Raw genomic sequence first — 22,408 nt, 5'->3', positions numbered from 1 at the left:
CTTTTCAGTGATGGATAAAACATAGATAGAATAGAATAAAAAGATTTATTGTCATCGTATTAAATACGAGATTCACAGTTGCCACTTCTGGTCAGTGCTTTAAAACAAATACTTGACAAGACTAAACGAGGCAGATAAAACATATAACAGGTAAAACACACACACAGTTATAAAGCAAATAAAACAGGTGAAGTAGATGTAATAAATAAATATAAACAGAAGTGTTACACTAGAGCAGGGGTCAGCAACCTGCGGCTCCGGAGCCACATGCGGCTCTTAACCCCTCCAGTGGCTCCCTGTGGATTTTTAAAAAAAGGAAATGAATAACTTATTTGTTTATATTTTTATTTTTATTTATCATTGTTGTAGGTCTATGGTACGACGGGGTATTAGGGCCACATTGAGGAAAAAATAAATAAATCAGAGATTTTGAGAATAAAGTCATAATATTACGAGAATAAAGTTGGAATTATTTTGATAATAAAGTCATAATATTAGAATATATTTTTCTCATAATATGACTTTATTCTGTAAATCTCAGATGTTTTTTCCCTCAATGTGGCCCTAATACTCTAGTACATTTGCTCTTTGGCCCTCACTTTATTAGACTTATATACTATATACTTACACTATAAACTGTGTTAACTTCATCATAATGCTCAAATGTTTTGCGGCTCCAGACAGATTTTCTTTTTTTTTGTTGCCTAAAATGGCTCTTTTGATAATAAAGGTTGCTGACTCCTGCACTAGAGGTATACAAAAATAAAAATAGATGTAATGTAAAACAGGTAGTTGCACTTGTAAAATAGGTAGGGTAGATGTAATGAATAAAATGTAAACAAAGGTAGTTGCACTTGAGGTGTATATTGCATCAAGGATATATATTGCACATGAATATGTTGAGTATATTCAGTAAAGAAATGATTTTCTGATTGCAAAGGTGATGGGGATGTTGAGCACCTGGATGTCTTTAGTTCAGAATTGTTATGCCCTTTGTGCTTTTCTTTTCAGTGGTGATAATGAGTATATCCAGTAAAGACATGCACACATTTTAATAACAATATTCAGTCATTTAAAGAGGAGCAAAGCAGTGAGGAGAGAAGAGAAGTGTTAGTAGTTGTTGCCTGCAGCCTGGCTGGTGTTGTTCAGAGAGGTAAGGGGGTGTGTCTGTGTCCCATACGGGTCTCTGCCTTCAAGAGGCTGAGCAGAGGCGGGAAATGGCGCCTGGTAACATAACGATCTGTCGTTTCGGAGAGACGGCCCTTGACTAACTAGATAGATAGATAGATATATATATACACAGAAAGAAAGTCAGATCAGATCACGAAAACAACCCGCTGCCTCCTCCGGTGTGATGGTTACTCATCGGTGTTGAGTCGCTATCAGCCAGACACTGCGGATCACTGTAAAGTAAGTCAACCTTGTATCGTTCATTTGTCTCCTGGCTGCTCGGCGGTGTTATGTTGTGTTCTGTTGTTGGTTAACGACAGGATAGATATGTCTACTTCACCTGTCTGTCGGTCTGTCTGTCTGTCTGTCTGAGCACATCTGTGAGCCCGGAGCTGTTTATCCAAGAAGGCTAGGTCGGGTTAACGCTAAGCTAAGCTAACTGTGCTAAGCTACATAGCTAAAGGCAGCTAAAACACGGCCTACCTACCACGGACCTGGCTAACGCCTGGTCCACTCGACACCTCGTAGTTAACATGTATAACTATCTAAAGCTGTTCAATACATAAAACATATATCCTATAAGCTGTAACATCTTGTTAAAACTAATGAAGCAGTTGATTAACGCGCGTCGTTAGCTAGCTTCCGTTGAGGCTAACTGACGTTCAAACTGTCATTCCACTACTGACCGTTGCTAATGCTAGCTCTACATTAGCTAGCAAGCTAACACCGTATTTTATACCATTTTATTATTATCCTCTCACTGGATGTTGAGCTGCACATTGTTGGTGTGACGTTAAGCACAATATGATGAATGAAGCCCCGTCAACTGCATCGTTGGCTACAGATAACGTCGATCGACGGAATCAACGGTTCATCTGGATAACCGTTACTGTGCTAGCTAACGTTAGCATTAGCTAGCCGTGTTAGCATTAGCTGGCTGTGTTAGCTAACGTTAGCATTAGCTGTGCTAGCTATCGTTAGCTGTTTTGATTGACGATGTCTTGACGGAGTTTCACTCTCAGATAACGGAGATGTGTAACCTTGTGTGTATATAATTAGGAGACAGTCGAGTCAACCCGCTCAGCACACCTAACCTCAGTTAGACAGTTCATACTTTAGACTTTGGTTCATTGTTTTAACGTTATTTTGTTAAATTAGCGATGCCGCTCTGGCGTTGCTAACGGTTACAGTTAGCCTGTCTGGGCTCGCCTTGTTGCTAACGTTACCGAGTTGTATTAACAGCGTACGTTGACGTTACGTATAGTAAACCAGTGTTGAAATAAACTACTATATAAAGCTAATGTTGCAGATATTCATAACCCCTGACTGAACACACGACCGCTTGTTCAGTCAGCTCGTTTAGTTGTCATTAGCTTCCTCGAGCTAGCTGCTAAAGTCACTGATAGTCGTGATTATTTAGTGCAGCTTTTACAAGCATTGATTTGGGGCAGCTGGATCAAATCTGCTTTTCCAGTCAGGATGTGTGCTTTAACCACTTCGTCAGCTGGTCAGCCAACCTTAGCCTTGGAGTAATATGTAGGGGTTGTCTCAACCAGCGAGGCCCTGCTGGTTCCTCCGCTGTAGCGTCTGCTAGCTCGGCTCATACAGTCTCCAGTGGGCATGCATGTTCTTATTTCCCGCTCACTTGCTCCTACCATAGCTGTGTGCACGATCCTGGGTTAGTGGGTGATTTCATTAAGAGGTGGATGCTAAGCAGCAGCCATGGTGGTGTTGCCATGCAAACCATGTCGAGATTTAATCCTACAGTTAATAGAACAGGCACTTATGTTTTTTTATTTAGCAGAAATATGAAAACCGTGTGTTTGTACATACTACAATGTATACAAGCAAGACAGAAAGTGAGATAATAGGCATAATGTTGTAGTATTTCCAAGAACAACACCTGTCAAATCTCTATATATGATCACATTGCAGGAGCAATCTCATTCAGTAGAGTCAGGGAGAATGCCCTTCAGCAAAAGCAGTCAGTTTTTAGATAGATAGATGGATAGATAGGTAGATAGTAACTTTATTGATCCCGAGGGAAATTCAAGTTTCCAGCATCACAGTTCCATAGTGCAAAACATGTTAGTAAAAAGTTAGTAGTGCGGAGTACAAAAAAATATACCAGATATAAAAATACAAGGACTGAAGAAAACTGTTACACCTGGATATAGTGGATGGTAACAGCTGTGATACAGGACTATTAAAAAAGTGAATATAGTGCAGAAGAGACTGTTAAAAATGAGTATAGTGCATTATTATCTGTCCTGCAGACCGTCCTCCTTTGTCCCCCCTCAAAGAGAGGTGTTGTACAGTTTCAGGTGTTCTCGAGGTTTCAGAGAAATGTATTGGCAAATAGTTCAAATAATTGCACCTTAATTGTTGACGCATCGGTTTAAAAAAAAAAAAAATGTTATGTAATGAGGGGGAAGTGTTAAAAATGTGTATATTTAGTGAACACATACAAACATTGCATTAGCAAAGATGAGCAGTGGTCACAAGGAGGCTCTCAGCAATACTGATTTTTGGACAACCTGTGGGATATTTTTGCTTAACAGAAGATGGACCAAGTGTGCGCACATCCAGGCAAAGATAACTCCGGTGCAAGACAAAAAACTTAACTGTAGGGCACAAAGGAGGTCTGCACACATTTAAGCTGCAAATGTTTTATATCTTTTTCTCTTTAAAGAGAAAGAATAAACGCTCAATACTGCTGCTTGAAATATTCATGTAGTTGAATTAGCACCTCTGACCGATACAGCAAAAACAAACAAAATGTTCATCAACATATTAACTACAAGGCTTTTGTTCCCGCTATTTTTTTATCCATCCATTTTGACACAAAAAACATAAGCATCATTGTGGCGATAAGTGTTATTTTCCTGTAATATAAGGGGAGCAAGTAGAGATCTAGTAGGGCAGTAGACAGATTAGCTTTTGAAGTTGGTTTTGAACCAACTAAAGATTGGACAAGGGAGTCAAACCAAACTTTCTAGTCTGTAAAATAGTACTGTGAGTAGTACAGCACTGAACTGCAGAAGTAATATGATCTTGCCAGAGTTACTTTATACAGACATGGTTAATTAATTTATGAAGGACAGTGACACTGACACTGTGATGTCTATATCCAAATTGTTTGGGCTGTTTGTTATGAGTTAAATGATTTCCAAGATCCCAAAAGCATCAAGAGAGGTCCTCTCCTACAGTGGCTTCAGAATAAAGTCCTAAAGACATTTGATAAAACGCTATATACAATGTTTGTAGTTAAGTACATAAAAAAGGCTTATAGTCAGCCGTTCCAAAATATCAGGTGGACGCATGGTCCGAAAATAACGTGCCAAATGCGGGTAGATTTTCCATTTGGCGAGTAAATCTCGGAAGGCTATCCGCCACACTGGCGGGTAAACGTTTGTACTAAAATAACTTGTTTACACAGTCTCTACTGCGTTTTGGTGTCATTTACCCTGCTTTTGTTTTTGCTACTGCTACTTTTTACACAAAATATATTTGAATTAAACTTAGCTGCATTGTTAACATCAAAACAAACATGCAAATAAGTTATTGATTTAAGTTCTCTTTGTTTGGTATTCAACTTCATACTTTATTAACTCAATGAAATGTACTGAAACCAATTTATATGGGACCCAAAAAGGCAATTTATTATTTTGGCCTGTAAAAAATATACTTGGCCAGTGTGAAAAAGTTAATTTTGGACACTAAGTGGATGATTTAATCAAAAGTTAAACATTGTATAGCATTAGCTTCCTGCCAAGTCAAAATACTGTAAGTGGGAAGGGGGATATAATTTTTACCCTCTTCATTTATTGTCATTGCATGGCAAAGTAAATGGGATAACAATAAGCAATTTTTGCCGCAAAAGCCATAATATCCCAGAGCCGTACTCACAAGTTTGTCTGTAAAGCTGACCTCTTAAAAAGCAGTGAAACCAAGTAATTGTCAGCTGGATCAAAGCTCAGTGGCACACTGTCTTAATCAGCTTTTTAACTCTCAACAGTACACATGCACTGTTTTATATTTTCTAAAATGATCTCAGAGAAACTTGAATATTAATTGAATTAACATTTTCAACTCGCATTATAGAATCTCTCCTAGATAGATGTTCCAGTGTAGCTGACGTCTTCCAAATATGTTTTATTTTAGGGCTCTGTTAGGCGCTATGATATCAGGGAGTGTATCCTTCTCAAACTAGTACATTGACATTCATGTAAATTCACTTTCTGACTTGTCCCACTTTTCCCGCCTGCCTGTTACTTTAATGTTACTATGTACTCTTGAAGCTGTTAAAGCACTCGTTGGTGTTTTTGTGCACGAGCGATTGAGCAACAGCACGTACGCCTTCATGGATACAGTACAGCCCTGTGTAAATGTAAAGCAGATGTAGGGAATGACATTTACAGTATGTGAGATTTACAGTATATATTGAGAGTGGTGCTATTGTGTGTTCAAGGTTCCTGACAGGTTGTGGATATGTCCAGACACATTTTCAGCCAGCTGCTGTTACATAAGCGCAAGGGGCTGGCATACTTGACTGACAGACAATTCATGTTCACTGCGAATAGGTTTTAAGTTTTCCCTGTACATACTCGAGGACAACGCAGAGCAATTAAATCCCTCGGCTTTAGAGAATAAGGAGTGTATTTCCTTTTGATTGGATACATTTAAAAATATTTGTCCATTCAGTTACTGTATTTTGTTGCCTCAACTTAAACATTGATCTTACATGTACATAGCTAATAATAAGTATGTGTGTGTATAAGATCCTGGCAATTCTTTTTTTTTTTTTACTCTACGAATGGAAGTAAAGCCAGCTGTGGCTGCCGTGATCCACTGTGATGTAAGTGAAATGGGATCTTGAATGCATCCAGATGTTAGCAGAAAATGCACCAGTATTACCCCACTACAAATAGATACATAAAACAGTCGAGTCGATTTGGAACAACCTGTTCGTCCACTTTTACACTTGAGTATTTGCTTAAATGTGTTTCCTTGACTGTACAGTCATATTGATTTACACTCTCTGACATCTTTCCCTGTGTTTTTTCATATTTTTTTTATAACAGACAACCTTACATGTGACTGCTAAAACAATGAGGCTGAGAATGCGTAAGGCGTCTCAGCAGCCGAACCCCAGTCTGGCAAGCCGCCCATCCCGTACCAAGCGGCGGCATTCAGAAGTAGAAGAGGACACGCCCACTAGTGGAGGGAGGGGCTTGTTCTCCACCATCAAGAAGTTCATCAGAGGAAATGCTGTCAAGGTAACTACCTCATTGATCACATTTTTTTAAATTGAGTTTAATGCAAATATGAGTGATGCCCCTTCTGGGAGCTTTGGAATATTGTCCTCCTCCTCTCAGTGTGCTTGGTTTAACAGCTAAGCTTTTCTGGCACTTCTCTTTGTTAAAACTGTATTCATCACTGTGCTCTCCAGGTCGCTGAGTTAAATACAGTGTTTCTTGGTGCAGAGTGTCATGTTTCCCAAGAAATGTCTGGAGGAATGCAGCAGCTTGTCTGAGAACTCGGACTCGGTTCTAATTTTAGCTCCTGGCTCACAGAGTTGGTGTGCAGGAACAGGAGGCAGTAACAAGTGGAAAAGTCAACTTGGCTAAAAGAGGCTTTTCCTCTGGAACGAGACGGGGACTTTTAGATGTTTTTACATGATATGTCATTTCATGGTCCACCCTGACTTGTAGCATATTGCTTCAGTTTGTTTTCTTGCCTATCTTTATCTATTGTTTAATTCCTTAACAAGCTGAGTACAAACAAAATCACATTTTACTAAGATTTCTGCCTTTTTGATTATTGATATCTTATGGCTTCTGTACAGTATATTATAACTGTGACCTTACAGGTTCACTGTATGTCACACTAGAGTTAGGTGATGTGTTAAAATTGTCCAACTCGCCATCGTAAGCCCAGCAACCGCTGATTGCCGATATATTCGCACAGGTGTGTGTGTGTGTGTGTGTGTGTGCGCCCTGCTGCTGTAGTTTCAGCAGTTCTAGTGGCAGAGCATCGTAAAGCACACTTTATTCAAACTCTACAAACAATAACAACAATAAATCTCACCAAAACCGTTTTAGTCTTTCCAATGATCACCAACTCTGTTTTGGTCAAAATAAACTCTTATTTCACAGAGTTAGATGTGAAAATATGCCAACTCTGCACATTGTTTAGCCCCAATGTCTCTCTTTGCCTGCAGAGAAGTGGATGAGCGGCTCTCGTTCTTCGGAGGCAAACCATTAAATTAGCAAAATGATTGACAAATATTGCCAAAAAACAGTCTATGTACTCGTCCAATCGCCCATAGACGATATATTCGTCCAAACGCCCAACCCTATGCCACACCATGGGTATAATAGAAGATGTAAAGAGGAAAAAGCACCACTCACTCTGAAAATGCAGAAAAACAAAAAACAAGCTCTGACCATACCATGAAACCATTTTTTGTGTTTTTCTTCTTCTTTGTACGCTTTATTGAAAATGCTGCATCAGCCAGTGTTGTCTGCATAATTCCATGCCGTAATCATATTGGTTGGTTGGTTTGCAGGCACAGATCATAGCAGCAGATACACTGGGAATTCAGTCAGAAATTTGTCCTTTTCAGAATTTTGACACAGCCTGTCTTTGGTCACTAAATTGTCCAATCGTACCCCAACCCTTATATTTGACTACATATCCAAGTCCTTAAAAAAAGCTATCGCAGCAGATCCTCTACTTGCCATCTTTGGATCAGTGGTAGCTCATCCTTCCATTAATGTTTGCTGAAGAAAAGAAAAATGGAAGGAACAATATTGCCTTATTTGTAAATGGTATGACAATATATATACAAAAAAATATAATTTTCCAATCGGCCAGTGGTGGATGTGTGATCTAGGACCAACATTTTGAATGACGACCAAGGAGTTAACCATGTGTCTCTCATTGTTGTCTACTTTCATCTGAGACAGCCCTGGCTGTTTATATTTACTTACAACTATTTTCCTGCATGATGTCTTGTCTCCTTAAGGTGCAGCAAGAGAGCCCAGCCAAGAAGACACGCCTCCACTGTGATGTGGACAACAACCTGATCACCTCTACAACCCCGAAAACCAACACCCCCCGCAGGACTATCAGCAGGGTTGGCAGGAGAGGCTCCCTCAATGGACGTGAGTGGCACTCAAAGAAAAACACTAATCAGTAGTCTTTCCTCTGTTTACTCTCTTAAACCTGTCACTTCTACTCTGCAGAGGCAACCAATCATGACAGGAGTAAGGAGAAGCCCAATGGCAGTCTGGAGGAGACAACGGACGTTGAGTTGCCCACCAGCCCTCCCAGAACCACCCTTCTTGGGACCATCTTCTCCCCTGTTTTCAACTTCTTCTCACCAGCTAAAACTGGTAAGCAGACCATGTTTGACTCGTAGCTAGCATCATGCTATAGTATATCTGTACTCCAATGTTTTTTATCATGGTGTTGATGTATTTATTTTGTGTCAGTTATGTCAGGATAGCAAACAGCTCAAATGCCTCTTTGTATTTGTTTTTCAGTCTCCTCTGGCTCAGACTCTCCAGACCAGTCATTGGAGGCAGAGGAGATAGTAAAGCAGGTGGACATAGAGCAAGTCGTGGAGACTCCCACTAGCACAGCTACATCCACACAGGAACTGTGTGCCACCACTAACTTCTACTCTAGTGTATCACAGCTACCACCTATACGACCTCCCCACATCCCTGAGGTATCTCCCACAGCGAGGGAGGGAGAGCTCTGTGCTGATGCTGACCTTCCACCCCTCACAGGTAGATATCGCAGCTAAGAACACCCGGTTCTGAAACAGGAGTTTTAATTCATGTTGAGTAAGGGTGGAACGGTTCACAAAATTCACGGTTCGGTTCATATCACGTATTTTGGGGTCACGGTTTTCAGTTCGGTACATTTATGGTACAGCGAGGAAGTCATGTTCTGATTTCAACATGCTTTTCATTTATTTGGCAAAAATAAGTTAACAAATTTCTGCCTTAACAAAAGTATGGGTTACATAAAGAACATAAACACTTCTTCATTGTCAAATCTTAATTGAAAAAAATAGGTCTTCTACAGTAATTGGTGCAAACAAAAAATGCAGCTTTGTTATTTTCATATAAATATGATGAAATTATAGACTAATGCCATCAACATAAATTGAAGCATAAGATCAACCAGAACTATACTAAAAAAAAAAGAAAACAACAACTGTATAACATGTGTTTCAATTTCCTGATTATCAGCTCTTAATTGAAAGATTAGTTTTTCCACTCAAAGTGCAGTATTTGGAAAGGAATACGGTTGGATTTCTGTACCATTCGTTATTTAAAAACAATTAATAAATACATATAAAACTCATTACAGGGATTGTGCTGTTGCCCCTCTCCAGTTTCCAATCAGTCACTGCTTGTGTCAGTGCATCAGAGAGATGCTCACTGTGTGGCTCTCATGAAGGCAGCGCGTCTGCAAAACGTAACTTTTTACCTCCCACTCTGAAGTGATGTTGTGGGCAGCCAGTCACAGTTCAGTAACTTTCAGTAGCCCTGGTTGTCCAACCGCCTGTAGTAAGAGCTACGTAGGCTGTGTTGGACAATTCTTTGACAATTCCTAGTCGTATCTGTTCAGGAATTACTGTGCTGCTTAAGTGTCGGCAAGAGGTAATATTGTAGCGCTGCTGAAGTAACGTTACGTTAATCATATGCTGAAATCCAGTGTCCTCCACGACTGCATAAGGCTGCATATCTTTCACTATTAACCTCCCCAATGCTGTAGTTAAGTCTTTTGCCCTGTCTGAGTCTGCATGTAGAGGCTGTTTAAATGCTGCGGGGAGAAGGAGTTGCTCTTTCCAACCCAAGTCTCTCCTCCTAGCGCTGTCGACGGACACACCGGAGTGATGTCTTCATAAGTGGTTAATCTTATTGGAAGGGTTGCCGCTAGCATAAGCTACACGTGTTGCACAGTGCTTACACACAGTCGCCGTTTTATCCACCACTTTTTTTCGTCATTTTCATAGGTAACACTAAATCCGTAATGCTCCCATACAGCAGAGCGAAACGATGCTGGAGGATCCTGTACTTTATCATGTCCACTCGCCATTGCCTTAACTGACTGACAGCTGCACTCTGCAATTTTTTTTCCCCCCCGATAACTTTATTTGAAGTTTTTTTTTTCTACACATGCCCTTTTTGACTGAAATATGTGAGGCTGTTCGCCATTTCTAGTGTGGCAATAGACGGGAGCCAAACTCTACATGACAAAAAGCACACAAAGGGCCTCGTAACCTATTTCAAATGAACCCAACAATACATACACGCCATTTTTACTTGAACCGTTCCATCTCTAATGTTGAGGTAATAATATTTTGCTATTTTTATGTCACTGTTTCTCATCTTGTTCTTTTTACCATTTTGTTCGTGCTGTGGTCCAAGCTCCAGGCTCCAGTCCAGATATGACATATGTGGACGCTCCTCCCCCCGCAGTACCACAAGAGGGAACCTATGAGGAAGACTGGGAAGTCTTTGACCCGTGAGTAAAACACTGCAGTCATAAAATGCGTATACTTGTATCCAGACCCCATTGACCATAATTTACAACAAAACCAGACTGCAGATATTTGGAAAGCAAGGAGTAGTGGGATAGTTTAACCGAGCATGAGGGATAAGTAAGGGGAGGGGCAAAAGTTACTCTCTGCAAATGGGAGCATTGTTTGTGGCATGGCGAGACTTTTGATTAGACCAAATCAAAACTTGACTACAACAATAAAAGCTGAAACTTCCCTCTACCTCCGCATAGACTCAAATGAAGCAATTATATAGATTTTCCCATCTCTACTAATTGACTTAAAGTACTGTATGTGTGATGTTTTGATTTGTAGGTATTTCTTCATCAAGCACGTTCCTCCACTGACAGAAGAGCAGCTCACTCGTAAGCCAGCGTTGCCACTGAAGACACGCAGCACGCCTGAATTCTCTTTGGTCCTAGACCTGGTCAGTTATAGTAAACAACAACAAATAATGTGTTCATTAATTTGTAAGAGTTTCTTAGAATCTTCTCTGTTTTGTTCATTAGGATGAAACGTTGGTTCACTGCAGTTTAAATGAGCTGGAGGACGCAGCACTTACCTTCCCTGTCCTCTTTCAAGATGTCATTTACCAGGTAAGTGCTTTCTTACAGGAGTGTTTGCCTCAGTTTATTTCATGATACCACTAGAGGGGGATAAAGTGTCATTTGTAAAAAGCCTTACTTTAAAGGAGTACTCGTACAGTTGGAGGACTGTCTAATTCAACAGACAAGCCTAAATAAATACTATTTCAGTAAAATATATGTTGACCTGCAGTGAACAATGTCTGTGTTGATCATAACTGTTTGCTTACCTGTGGTCTGTTGTCATGTGCAGGTGTATGTGCGCCTGAGGCCGTTCTTTAGAGAGTTTCTGGAACGCATGTCTCAAATCTATGAGGTAAATATAACCTGACTGCTCCTGTTAATTAATGTTAATTAATGTTATTAATGTGTCAGGTTTGAAAAATGTGACCTTTTTTTTATTTTTCTCCCTTTCCCAGATCATCCTTTTTACGGCCTCTAAAAAGGTGTATGCAGACAAACTGCTCAACATCTTGGATCCGAAAAAGCAGCTAGTGAGGTACAGTGTGCTTTGTTTTGTATTGGTCTGTTACAATTGCACAACAAACTCAAAAGCTGATACGAGCCTGAATGAAAGGAGGTCAAGCTCAAAGCTGAGTGCAGCAGTGATGTTGGCATGTGCTGCTGTTGAGGTGTCGGTGTTGTGGTTTTTCTGAATTATTGATTGCTCTGTCCCTGTCACTGATTGATTTTCTTTTTCTCTCCTCTCTACTGTAACTGTAGACACAGGTTGTTTCGTGAGCATTGTGTCTGTGTCCAGGGAAACTACATCAAGGACCTCAACATCTTGGGCAGAGACCTGTCAAAGACCATCATCATTGACAATTCACCGCAAGCCTTTGCATATCAGGTGAACATCTAAACAAAATGTAAAACTGGCGGTTTTGTGTTTGGGTTCAAGCAACGCAATTGTCACCAAAGTCAACCAAAGAACAATATATAAGGTAGTAAGGTAGATGATTATCTCAACAGTCGCTGCACTCATCAGATATGTGGCGTTTCCTGTGTGATGTAGCTCCTCTGCTTGTTTTCCCTGAAGCTTAATACTATATTTCATAAAAGTGTAATAATTTCTTCTGTCATTAGTGGAGGCAGTCACTATTATACGCTGTGGGAAACCCTGGTATATTAAAAAATATATATATTTTGAGTGTTGATTTCAGTTGTCTCGTTGCATTGGAGAGGCACATTGGAAAAAATTTATAATTCATAAAAATGCAAAGACGTTACTCATGTGACCATTATTGACGTTTCTGTTTTTTATCCCAACAGTTGTCCAATGGGATTCCCATAGAGAGCTGGTTCATGGACAAGAATGACAATGAGCTGCTCAAGCTGGTTCCCTTCCTGGAGAAGCTGGTTGAGATGGTAAGATGTCCTATAATTCAATATAGGTCAATGGTTATTGTCGGACCTATAGAGTGCTACAGGGATGACATATTTATGTAGGCCAGTCCAGAAATTGGAATTGCACGGGTTCTCTCAACAAAAAGACAATGGGATTTTTCCTTTGATACTTAAAAGTTTTGTTCAGCAAGATAATCTCCACAAATGAACAACACTTCTATGATTTTTGAAGTGTCAATGCAATCACCACAAGTAAAACGCAAACGTTAGGCTATAAACAAACTACAACACAGTCGCAGGAGCGCGAGTATACACAAGGAGGCTGTAAAGGCGGACGAGTCGGCGTGATGACGTCTAGTAGTCTCAATTAACCACTTGTTAGCAACCGCCTTTTCATAAAAAAGCTTAAAAATTCACAACTGGAGTATATATTGATGTATTTTATATCGTAGAACAAAACATTAAAATATCTTAAGCTTGTTTTAACCACAGACCTTATTTCAGGCATCTAAATAAAAACTACGGCTGTCAATCGATTGAAATATTTAATAGCACATTTTTTACACAAAACAATAACAAATATTGTCCAGAAACTTTCACAGGTACTGCATTTAGCATCAAAATATGCTCAAATCACAACATGGCAAACTGCAGCCCAACAGGCAACAACAGCTGTCAGTGTGCTGACTTGACTATGACTTGTCCCAAACTGCATGTGATTATCATAAAATGACTGTAAAGAGGCGACTCGTGGGTACCCATAGAACCCATTTTCATTCACATATCTTGAGGTCAGAGGTCAAGGGACCCCTTTGAAAATGGCCATGACAGTTTGTCCTTGCCAAAATTTAGCAGAAGTTGGGAGCAATGTATATTATGACATCATTGGTATCAATGGATTCCTTAGGTTGTCTAGTTTCATGTGATGCCAGTATCTTCACTAGCTTTAGAACTGAGACCGCTAAAACCTCAGAAAGATCGATTGCGTTAAAGAAATTAGTACCGTTAAAACTAATTTGCGGAATAATCGCGTTAACTTTGACAGCCCTAATAAAAACCCCATTGACTTTGAGGCGAGGGAGCCGGTGCTAAAATGCTAACTCATTTCTGGATTTTAGGACTAATTCCTGCAGCACTCTATGGCAACAGGTACATCAGCATACTATTTTTACCATTTCCATGAAGCTACGTTGTTCTTTAATCTCCTCCTTTCATGGTTGTCCCGCCTGCTGAACTCGTCAGAATGAGGATGTGCGGCCGCATGTTCGGGAGCGGTTCCGGCTTCACGACTTGTTGCCCCCTGATTGAACTTGACCACAGTCTCTCGGAACGGGACAACATGAAAAGACTGACAACAACATGTGTGTAAAAAGCCCCTCTTTGGATTACAAACTACAACATTGCCATTACTGTTAAAATTTTAGCCTTTTTTCATTTTTTGTTTTTGTTTTTAAATCCACTGTTGCTTTTTAAAAAAAAAAAAACTTGAAAAGAAAAACATTTTTAAAGAACTGGGCGAAATTTTCTAAATCTCTAAATGTATAGATGAAATTACACACGCTATGAACAAGCCCAGGTAAACTCCTCTTTTTGACTGACTCTCCAGCTGTGGAGCCGGATATCTCCTCCACATTAAATTCTGAAGTCTTGGTGCTGGTTGAGTGGATATAAAAACACCGCCTGGTAAAGAGGAACTCCACCCCGACAGAGTCCCTGAACCCGAACTAACTCCTGGTGCTCACGCTGTTGACGCTGACGAATAACCACACTCTGTGGCTACAGACCATTTTCAGCAGGAATGACTGGCCTGTTAATCAACCTGTGCATGTGTGTATGTTTACTCCCAGCCACACACACACACACACACACACACACACACTGATTTGGTGTTTGGCAAACCTACAATCTGTAGCCTTTAAAAATCATATGCATTCCTCCGTAGCTGAGTCAAGTTTCTATTGTTGGTTGCAGTTTGTTTTTTTCTGGTAAAACTGGTGTTTCATTGTTTAAAAAAAAAAAAAAAGATAGCGTTTCAAAATGTTTTACTTCTGTTTGTAAGATATGATGTTTTAAAAGGGGTCGTGTACCTTTTTATTGTAAGCCTTTTTTCCTATCAGGAGAACATGGGTGCATATTAATGATGACAGTCCACCGCATAGTCAAACGAAATGGAATTAATCCAGGACTTTAAGTATAGTTTGTTCTAACAAATAGAGGGTTAAATCGACGTGTTGACTTCACTGTGGACACAACATGGCTCCTTAATTAAATGTTAGGATTTAAGAATCTCCTTACCTGTAAATCTGACACGTTGTGAAGGTTTGAGGGCATTCATTTTCAAAGTGATATGTGTCAACGTTGACCTTTCTTTTAATAATAGTATTTGATTTGTCTATAATCAGTATTGTCTTTTACTCCTAATCAAGTATTCTGGCTAAAATCCGTTTCTTTTAGTTGTAATTTGATGGCAGTAGCATTATGACTAATGTAGCACATCTCTGCCAGACCCTGTACCAGCCACATCTGGCACCAGCAACATACTGTTTAACAGTCAGCTTCTCTGACGGCTCCTCTACCTGTTTCATATTTTTTACTTTGTACTTTTAAGCTTTTTTTTTTTATGTTTAGTGCAGTTTAAAGCATTGTGTTTAAGAATGGTAACTATATGAATGTGTTTCTGCCCGACATCAGCCTGGACACTCGAGCCAAACTGACATTTTACTCTGTTGTTTCTACTTAATTTATTTAATAGTGAGACAAACAGTAGGCAGAAATGTAGATGTTTTATAGGCATCCTTTTACAAGGCCTAAACCTGGGAGGTAAAAGCTCAAATGCCTGACTTGTCTTCTGTCATCGCCCAAACAAACCCTCAAAGAGTTGACTTGAATCTCTGTGACAATTTGGCATGCGTTGTTGAACCTTTTTTCTGTTCAGTTTGAAGCAAAGTGCATTTTATGTTGAAGCAAATGTGTTTGGATTTGTCTCGGTTGCCTGTACAGTGCCATACGTTCCCCTCCTTAGACCCCGTTTCCTGCGCTCTCGCCCCCAAAATGCTTAGATGGAAAGAGACAATCAGACCTCAAAGCTCTGCAGATACTGAACCCTGGAGACACCCAGCCTTCCTCTATTTTTTTTGGTGTGCTGTAAGTGTTTGTGTACTGTGATTCCATTTGGTTTTAACCCCCCTTGCCCCTTAATTAAGTAAATTTGCCAGGTGAGTCCTGCTGTGCCCTGCCCCCAAACTATCCCTGCTGCTCACATTAACGCAGGTTCTGCTCAGAGATGGTTTCCATCTGTTCAGCGCCCGCCTGTCTTTCTTTTTTTTTTTTCTTCACCAGAAGTTAGTAGCTCTCCAGAAATTAGTTCAAGAAAAATTGTTACAGGGGCACAATGTTTGCTCGGACGTAATGTTATGAGCTCACATGTCCAGACTATGAATGTAAATTGTACATGGGGGTGAAGTCTTGAGTGTCTTTCCGAATTCCTTGTTTTGTTCGCTCCTCATCAACGAGCAAAAAGATGAAGGATGGCAGCTCGTTATCTGCCGTTCAGTCGTTGAAGAGGACGCTTGAACAATGTGCACGGAAGAGGAAACGTGTCTTGAGGTCCAACCATGGTAAACCCCTACCCAACCCCCCAGCCCCCATGACCTCTCACCATCCTGACTGCCATCTGTCAGTATGCAAGCCTCACCTGGAGCGTGCGATGTAGCCCAGGTGTGCTCGTCCCCTCAGTGTGATCATGTGTAACTCAGTCCTGGCTTGTTCCTGAAGGATCTGTGGGAGGCATTTGATATCCAGAGCTCATTTTTATGTGCATTACCAGTTTATTGTACACTGAGTGTTGTACAATACATGCAGCTTCATGTTTAAAAAAAATCCTTAAAGTAAGGAAAATCTTTTTGAATTTTTGGTTTCAAAAGGCATGTCATATATACTTTTTAAATGTATTAATGAAGATTTAACTTTACATCAGATGGAGTGTTTTTTTTTGGTTTTTTTCTTACAAATATCTGTATGTTTAGTTTAGCGCAATGTCACTGAACTGTTAAACTTAGCATGTAGAGAATACCGCTTGCTTTGTGGGAAAGTCCTGAATTAAATTTTAATCATGGCACTTTTTCTGCAGAAAAGAGCAATCGTGTTAATGATTTTTTTTTTCCCCTCCGATATCCGTTAAGCCATTTTACTTGCAAGAATTGCTATTTGTGCTGAAGATGTATTTAAAATGTTTTAAGACATCTTTTGTTAGCCTTCTGGCTATATGCTATTGTAAAGTGTATATACAGTTACATTGAATTTCTGAAACAAAGTTTTAAAGTTAAAAACCTCTTGCATGCCCTTTGTTTTTATTTCTCTGGACTGTCTGAGAATGTGGGACAATTCACGGGAGAAAAGAGGAATGATTTAGTTAAGGCTGCGACGATTCATCGATTAGTTGTCAATTATTAAAGGGACTATTTGTAACTTTCAGAAATGCTTGTTAACAGCGACACCTGTGGCCGTGAAATCAACGAAAGTCAACGTCGGGCTCGCGCTTGCTCGCTCTAAATATACCTGAACGAGCATCGCTCAAAACAGTGAGGCGACACACGTCAGCTAAAAGCACAATATCGCTCTATATTTCAGCTGCTTGGCAGTAATGTTAGCTGACCAGACGAAGGTCTCTCCATGAACATGATTTAGATCTGATCCTAGTGTTGGCTTTTCCTGCCTAAGTGCAGGCTGAAGCAGCGGGGCTCCCCAGCGTGTCTCCCTGCTCTCTCCGCCCGCAGCCGGAGAGAGCAGAGGAGACACAGGCACCCGGTCGGTAACGAGAAGACAACGTAACTCTGCAGAGCTCTGTCACTTCACAAGACACGGGAAAGCTCTGTTGGTCTGGAGGAGCTGCAGCAGTTATTTCTGCACAAACGTCCCCTGTGCATTCACTAGATATTCTCAGAGCTAAACTAACTCTTCTGCAGTGTGGAGTAAACGCGCGTTCACGTCTAGAGGTGGAGCGAGTACGCGCGCTCTGTCTGAGTGAAGGTAAGCAGGCAGAGGAGGGTACAGCGGCTACACGCGAACGCGCATATGCGAGCGCGCATGTGTGCCGACCTGCTACATTTATACGCTTACAAAGTTACAAACAGTCCCTTTAAATTAATGGCCAACTATTTTAATAATCGATTAATCGGTTTGAGTATCGGGAAAAAGTCAGTTATCTGATTCCAGCTTCTTAAATGATTTTTGTTCTGGTTTCTTTACTCCTCTATGACGGTAAACTGAATATCTTTGAGTTGTGGACAAACAAGACATTTGAGGACGTCATCTTAGGCTTTGGGAAACACTGATCACCATTTTCTGACATTTTATAGACCAAACAACTAATCAATTAATCGAGAAAATAATTGACAGATTAATCGACAATGAAAACAATCATTAGCTGCAGCCCTAGTGTTAGTGTAATGGTACAGTTATTTACCTTTAGGCTTATGCTAGTGAAGAGAGTTATAGAATATATTTCCCCATCTAGACTCACTCTATGGATTGTAGCGTTAAAAGTAAAAAACGATGGCCCTTTTATTGTAATGGGCCTAACTGTCAAGTATTAATTTCACCAGGGTTTATAATGTGGAATTTTTTTAATTCATATTTTATAATTTGCCAAATAACATTAATGGCTATAGTATCCCTTTAATTTTTTTTCCTTCTCATCCAGATACTTGTGAAAGAGTAGTCTCTTATGTTAACTCCCAGCGTCAACTTTTTCCTTTTAATAATGATTTAATTAACTTTTTAAAATTAGATTTTAAGTGCACAATTAATGGATTGTATTTTAATGGGGTTCTCTGTGGTTTAGAGGGATTTTAAGTAATAAAAACGTCAAGGTTACCCCTGAATTTGTTACTTAAAAGGGATTAGATGAATACAATTTGTAAATGTTATTTGTTGATGGGTTTTCCATGAAAGACCTTTAAACAATGTAGGAAACCATAAAACAAATGACTTATAATTATTCACTTAATGTAAACCGATTATATATGACATTTAAAGGGGTTATTATTGGGGAATTAAAATATGTTTTGTTTGAATGACCTTTGTCTTGAGTAAATAATGCTAATAATAAACTCTCTTTGACCATCTGAACCACCTCACCACAGCATCAGGCTGCATGTGGGAGTAGTCAGTCGTCCTCCAGCGTATCTGCAGCAGATGTCTTGTAAATCATCCAGCAGTCAGTATGGTGTCTTCAGGCTCCTCTGACACGACTCAGGTTTCAGACGCAGGAGTTAATCAACACACTTCATTAATAATTCAGCACCGATGGCCCGGTTTGTTGCCGAAATCCCTTCTGCGTTTCACAGCCCTCATTTCGCACCTACTTTTTCCCCTTTACCGGTGTCCTTAATTACGCTGCTTTCAGGGCAGGTGTAGAGTTGCAGGAAGAGACTGAGCTGAGGAGTCTTCTTAGTGCAGAGCGGCATGTCAGAGGGATCATCACCTCGGGCCTGATGGGCACACATGAAGTTTGAAGGATGAGCGACAACTTGATTAATGATGACTTTTGACAGTTAACCAACATGTTGAAGCCTGTTCTCAGTCCGGTTCTTCTGCCTCAGCTGAATATCTCCACAACATCAACAGGATAAAACACAGTGGATTTATTATTACTATTAATATTATTATTATTTGGAGTGGTTGCCAGCTGGCATTTGATTGAGGACACTTACAATGTGGTCGACACCAGCTGCATGCATGGTGTGCATCCTGTTTGGTGAGTACAAAATAAGATTTCACAAAGCTTTCAGACTGTATTGTCTAAATATAGTGATAGTAGTAGTAGTATGTAGTAATACAGAACTTTCCCACTGAAATGTCAATATTATGTGATCAGTATCAATAGAAACTGTAATTAAAGCTGTATTAACTTGATTATGAGAAAGAAGTGCTTGTTGTAAGATGGATAAATGCTTACACATAATAGCATACTGTATAAATACAACTTAATATTTGTCTGTTAAATTTATTATCTTACTAAACCTGTAAACAAAAAGGAGAATTAATTTCTTTTGTCATATCTGCTAAAGAGATTTCAAACCTTAATGGGAAGTACCTAATTGACAAGTTGTGACGTTTTCACAATTAGTAGATAAACTTTATCACAGTTGTCACTAGGAAATTTCCTTTTTTCTGTTTTCTTCGTATCTACAGGGATCACATGTGATGTTAAGCAGGTGTATTCACAACCCAAATTGATACAAAGAAACTCTGACCAGGCTCCCGACGATGCCACCCAATTAAAGGAAGACATCCAGAAAGTTATTGATCAAATCCACTCTTTGTCAGGTGAAAATGAAAACACGCGCAGCTTCAGCATCTCGTCCCCAGGGTTTGACCTAAACGCATATTATGGAGCTATGAGTAGCGCGTACGGCGTCCTTCAACCGCTGCTGAGAGAACGGTTCATAGACGACCTTCCCAAGACGCTGGTGTGTATCCTGTCTGGGAGACAGGACTGTGGACTGGAGGCAGAACTAACAAAGACCGCGTCTCTGGAGTTAGGAAAGCCACTGCTGATGTTCATGTCGTCTATGAGATCCCAGACTTGCTCTCCGCTGAGCAGCGATGGAGCGCCAAACAGCTTCCTGAGGGACTACATCAGGATGGAAGAATCAATGTCAGCAGCGTTAAACGGCTTTCAGCAAATACTTCTAAACATGCTGTCAAGTCTTCCTCCTGCTGGGAGTTTGATAAGTGATGTGAGCGGCGTTGTGGATGCAGCTGTTTCGTACGTCTCAAAGTTCATGGCAACGTTTCTCCAGATACCAATAGATTATATCAAAATAGCTTTACAGTTTGGAATCAGGATACCATCTTTAGACGGAGAAGAGACCTGTGTCCACGGTAAAACAATATTTTTCATTAGTATAATCATTTAGTAGTAGTGCCATGTCAAATATACTGTTTTATAACTTATTCATGCTAATTGAATTGTTTTCCCATTTGTTCTGCAGGAGATCTCAAGCAACTCATTATGTGGTAAGTCATTCATGAAATTCACCTTTTCCCATATTAAAGTTACCCTGTGGATCTTTTGACCACTAGTGGCGCTACGAAGCAATGTTTTTGAGAGCAGGTCCCTGTTTTTATTTATTTATTTATGTTTGTCTTGTGCTCGCACAAGAGGTCGCAGATGATGCAATAGACGTTCCTGCTTTTCATTTCACTATATACAGTTGCAAAGTCGTCGAATATACATGGACTGGATGATTATGTACAGTATATACATGTTAAGAGGTCTATACTGTATGTACAGTGAGCAGGAGTTATATTGACAATGACAGATGATATGTACATACTAAAAAAATTGTGCATTAAAAATGATAATCTATAACAGCAGCAGCGGATGTTTTGGTGTTGGAGGATAATTGACAGTGCATGACTGATTTATTTGTTCATCAGTTGTTCAAACAATGCGTTTTTGTGAGAAACACTGAATATTTTGCATGTTTACAAGAAAAATCCGCAGAGTCAACATCAACACTTCCCTCCATGTCGCAGAGAAGTAAAATCAGCCAGAGCAGCTCTCGCTAAATCTGTATACATTTTATTAAATGCTATCGTGTCATCGAAAGAATCTGTAACAATTGTTAAATTCCCGTTTTGTTTAGGGGAATAAACCACAATGTGAGCTGGTCCTTCAGTAACGCCCTCATTGACATCCTCCTGGAGATCTTCCTGGCTCCAGAGCGTTGCACATATCCGGGGCCAGAGTGCCAGAGCCCTCCCAGCGTCCCCTTCCAACGCAGCGCCTCAGAGGCTGAAGACGACACTGATAACCACGACATCCTGCTCAAGTGTGATCGCCACAACCTGGCCAGGCTCAATGACACGCTGTGTGCTGACATCCTCACGGGGTCAAGAGTGGGGTCGTCTCCGTCTGTGCTCACCTTCTGCCGGGCGCTAAGCTCACTCAGCCCTGACCAGATGGAGCAGGTGTGGAGCAACATGTGTTACGTTATTCAAACTCTGGTGTTGCCGCTCCTCGGCAGGTCATCTGACTGCGGCGTTGGGGACACGCAGCCTTCCCCTGCCGTCACCCCTCCCTCTGAGACTCGTCCTCCACCTCGTCGAGTAGCCAGAGAGGCCCTCAACCTCCAACAGCTCGCCTGTAACTACAACACCTGGCTTGAAAACGAGGCGGCGGACGCCGTCCTCGTGTCGGTGTGCAGCGACAACGACCGCAAGGAGTTTGTGACGCAGGTGTGTAACAATGCTTCGTTGATGAGGAAGCTGGTCTCAGATCAGATGAACAGCTGGCTGTATGGATACTGTGCAAACTCGTCTGCAGACCCTGGGTACATGGTGAGTCAGTTCTGCGTCTATGAGCAGTGGATCGACCAGCCCTCGGTCCAGCTGGACCCGTCCTTACTGGAATTCTGCCTGAGCCTGGACAGTCCCAGACTGACCAAACTCATCTGTGAGCACACCGGATTCTTCATGCTTTTATTCTCCAACCCTGAGAACGGGCGCTTCATGCCTAACTGCACAAACCGGCCCCCTCCACCACCATTCCCCAACGTGGATGTATTAATATTAGATTCCTGTCGTTACTCAGAGTGGCAGGATGTGACGCAAATCCCCATTGACCTTTTGTCACAGTGCATCCGCCTGGACCACAGTGGTTTCACTAGAGAGGTTTGCTCAAACAGAACTTTTCTAAACCGTCTCCTGCGTAATA

The 22,408-nt window shown here is 40.7% G+C and overlaps 1 protein-coding gene across 1 annotated transcript; it reads left to right on the top strand.

Annotated features, from left to right (window-relative positions):
• Positions 1-1,112: 1,112 nt before the first annotated feature.
• On the top strand, positions 1,113-17,012 carry ctdspl2b (CTD (carboxy-terminal domain, RNA polymerase II, polypeptide A) small phosphatase like 2b). Its single transcript, XM_074616108.1, has 13 exons — positions 1,113-1,410; positions 6,255-6,449; positions 8,201-8,339; positions 8,421-8,570; positions 8,721-8,969; positions 10,623-10,719; positions 11,069-11,180; positions 11,263-11,349; positions 11,591-11,653; positions 11,757-11,836; positions 12,061-12,187; positions 12,610-12,705; positions 13,927-17,012. Exons 2-13 carry the CDS (start codon positions 6,282-6,284, stop codon positions 13,990-13,992), a joined length of 1,434 nt encoding a protein of 477 aa, XP_074472209.1. The 5' UTR covers positions 1,113-1,410; positions 6,255-6,281; the 3' UTR covers positions 13,993-17,012.
• The last annotated feature ends 5,396 nt before the right edge of the window (positions 17,013-22,408 follow it).

This window comes from Sebastes fasciatus, chromosome 2 (genome assembly GCF_043250625.1).
Source record: "Sebastes fasciatus isolate fSebFas1 chromosome 2, fSebFas1.pri, whole genome shotgun sequence".
Classification (NCBI taxonomy): domain Eukaryota; kingdom Metazoa; phylum Chordata; class Actinopteri; order Perciformes; family Sebastidae; genus Sebastes; species Sebastes fasciatus.
The sequence above is the reverse complement of the archived record's forward strand: the minus strand, read 5'-3'. Positions and strand labels throughout refer to the sequence as shown.

What these genes read in the sequence shown, in the direction of transcription:
- ctdspl2b (XM_074616108.1), top strand. Translation starts at nt 6,282, where the DNA reads ATGAGGCTGAGAATGCGTAAGGCGTCTCAGCAGCCGAACCCCAGTCTG. An exon ending in TCAGAGGAAATGCTGTCAAG is followed by an intron (nt 6,450 to 8,200) that starts GTAACTACCTCA and finishes TGTCTCCTTAAG; the next exon opens with GTGCAGCAAGAGAGCCCAGC. An exon ending in TCTCTTTGGTCCTAGACCTG is followed by an intron (nt 11,181 to 11,262) that starts GTCAGTTATAGT and finishes TTTGTTCATTAG; the next exon opens with GATGAAACGTTGGTTCACTG.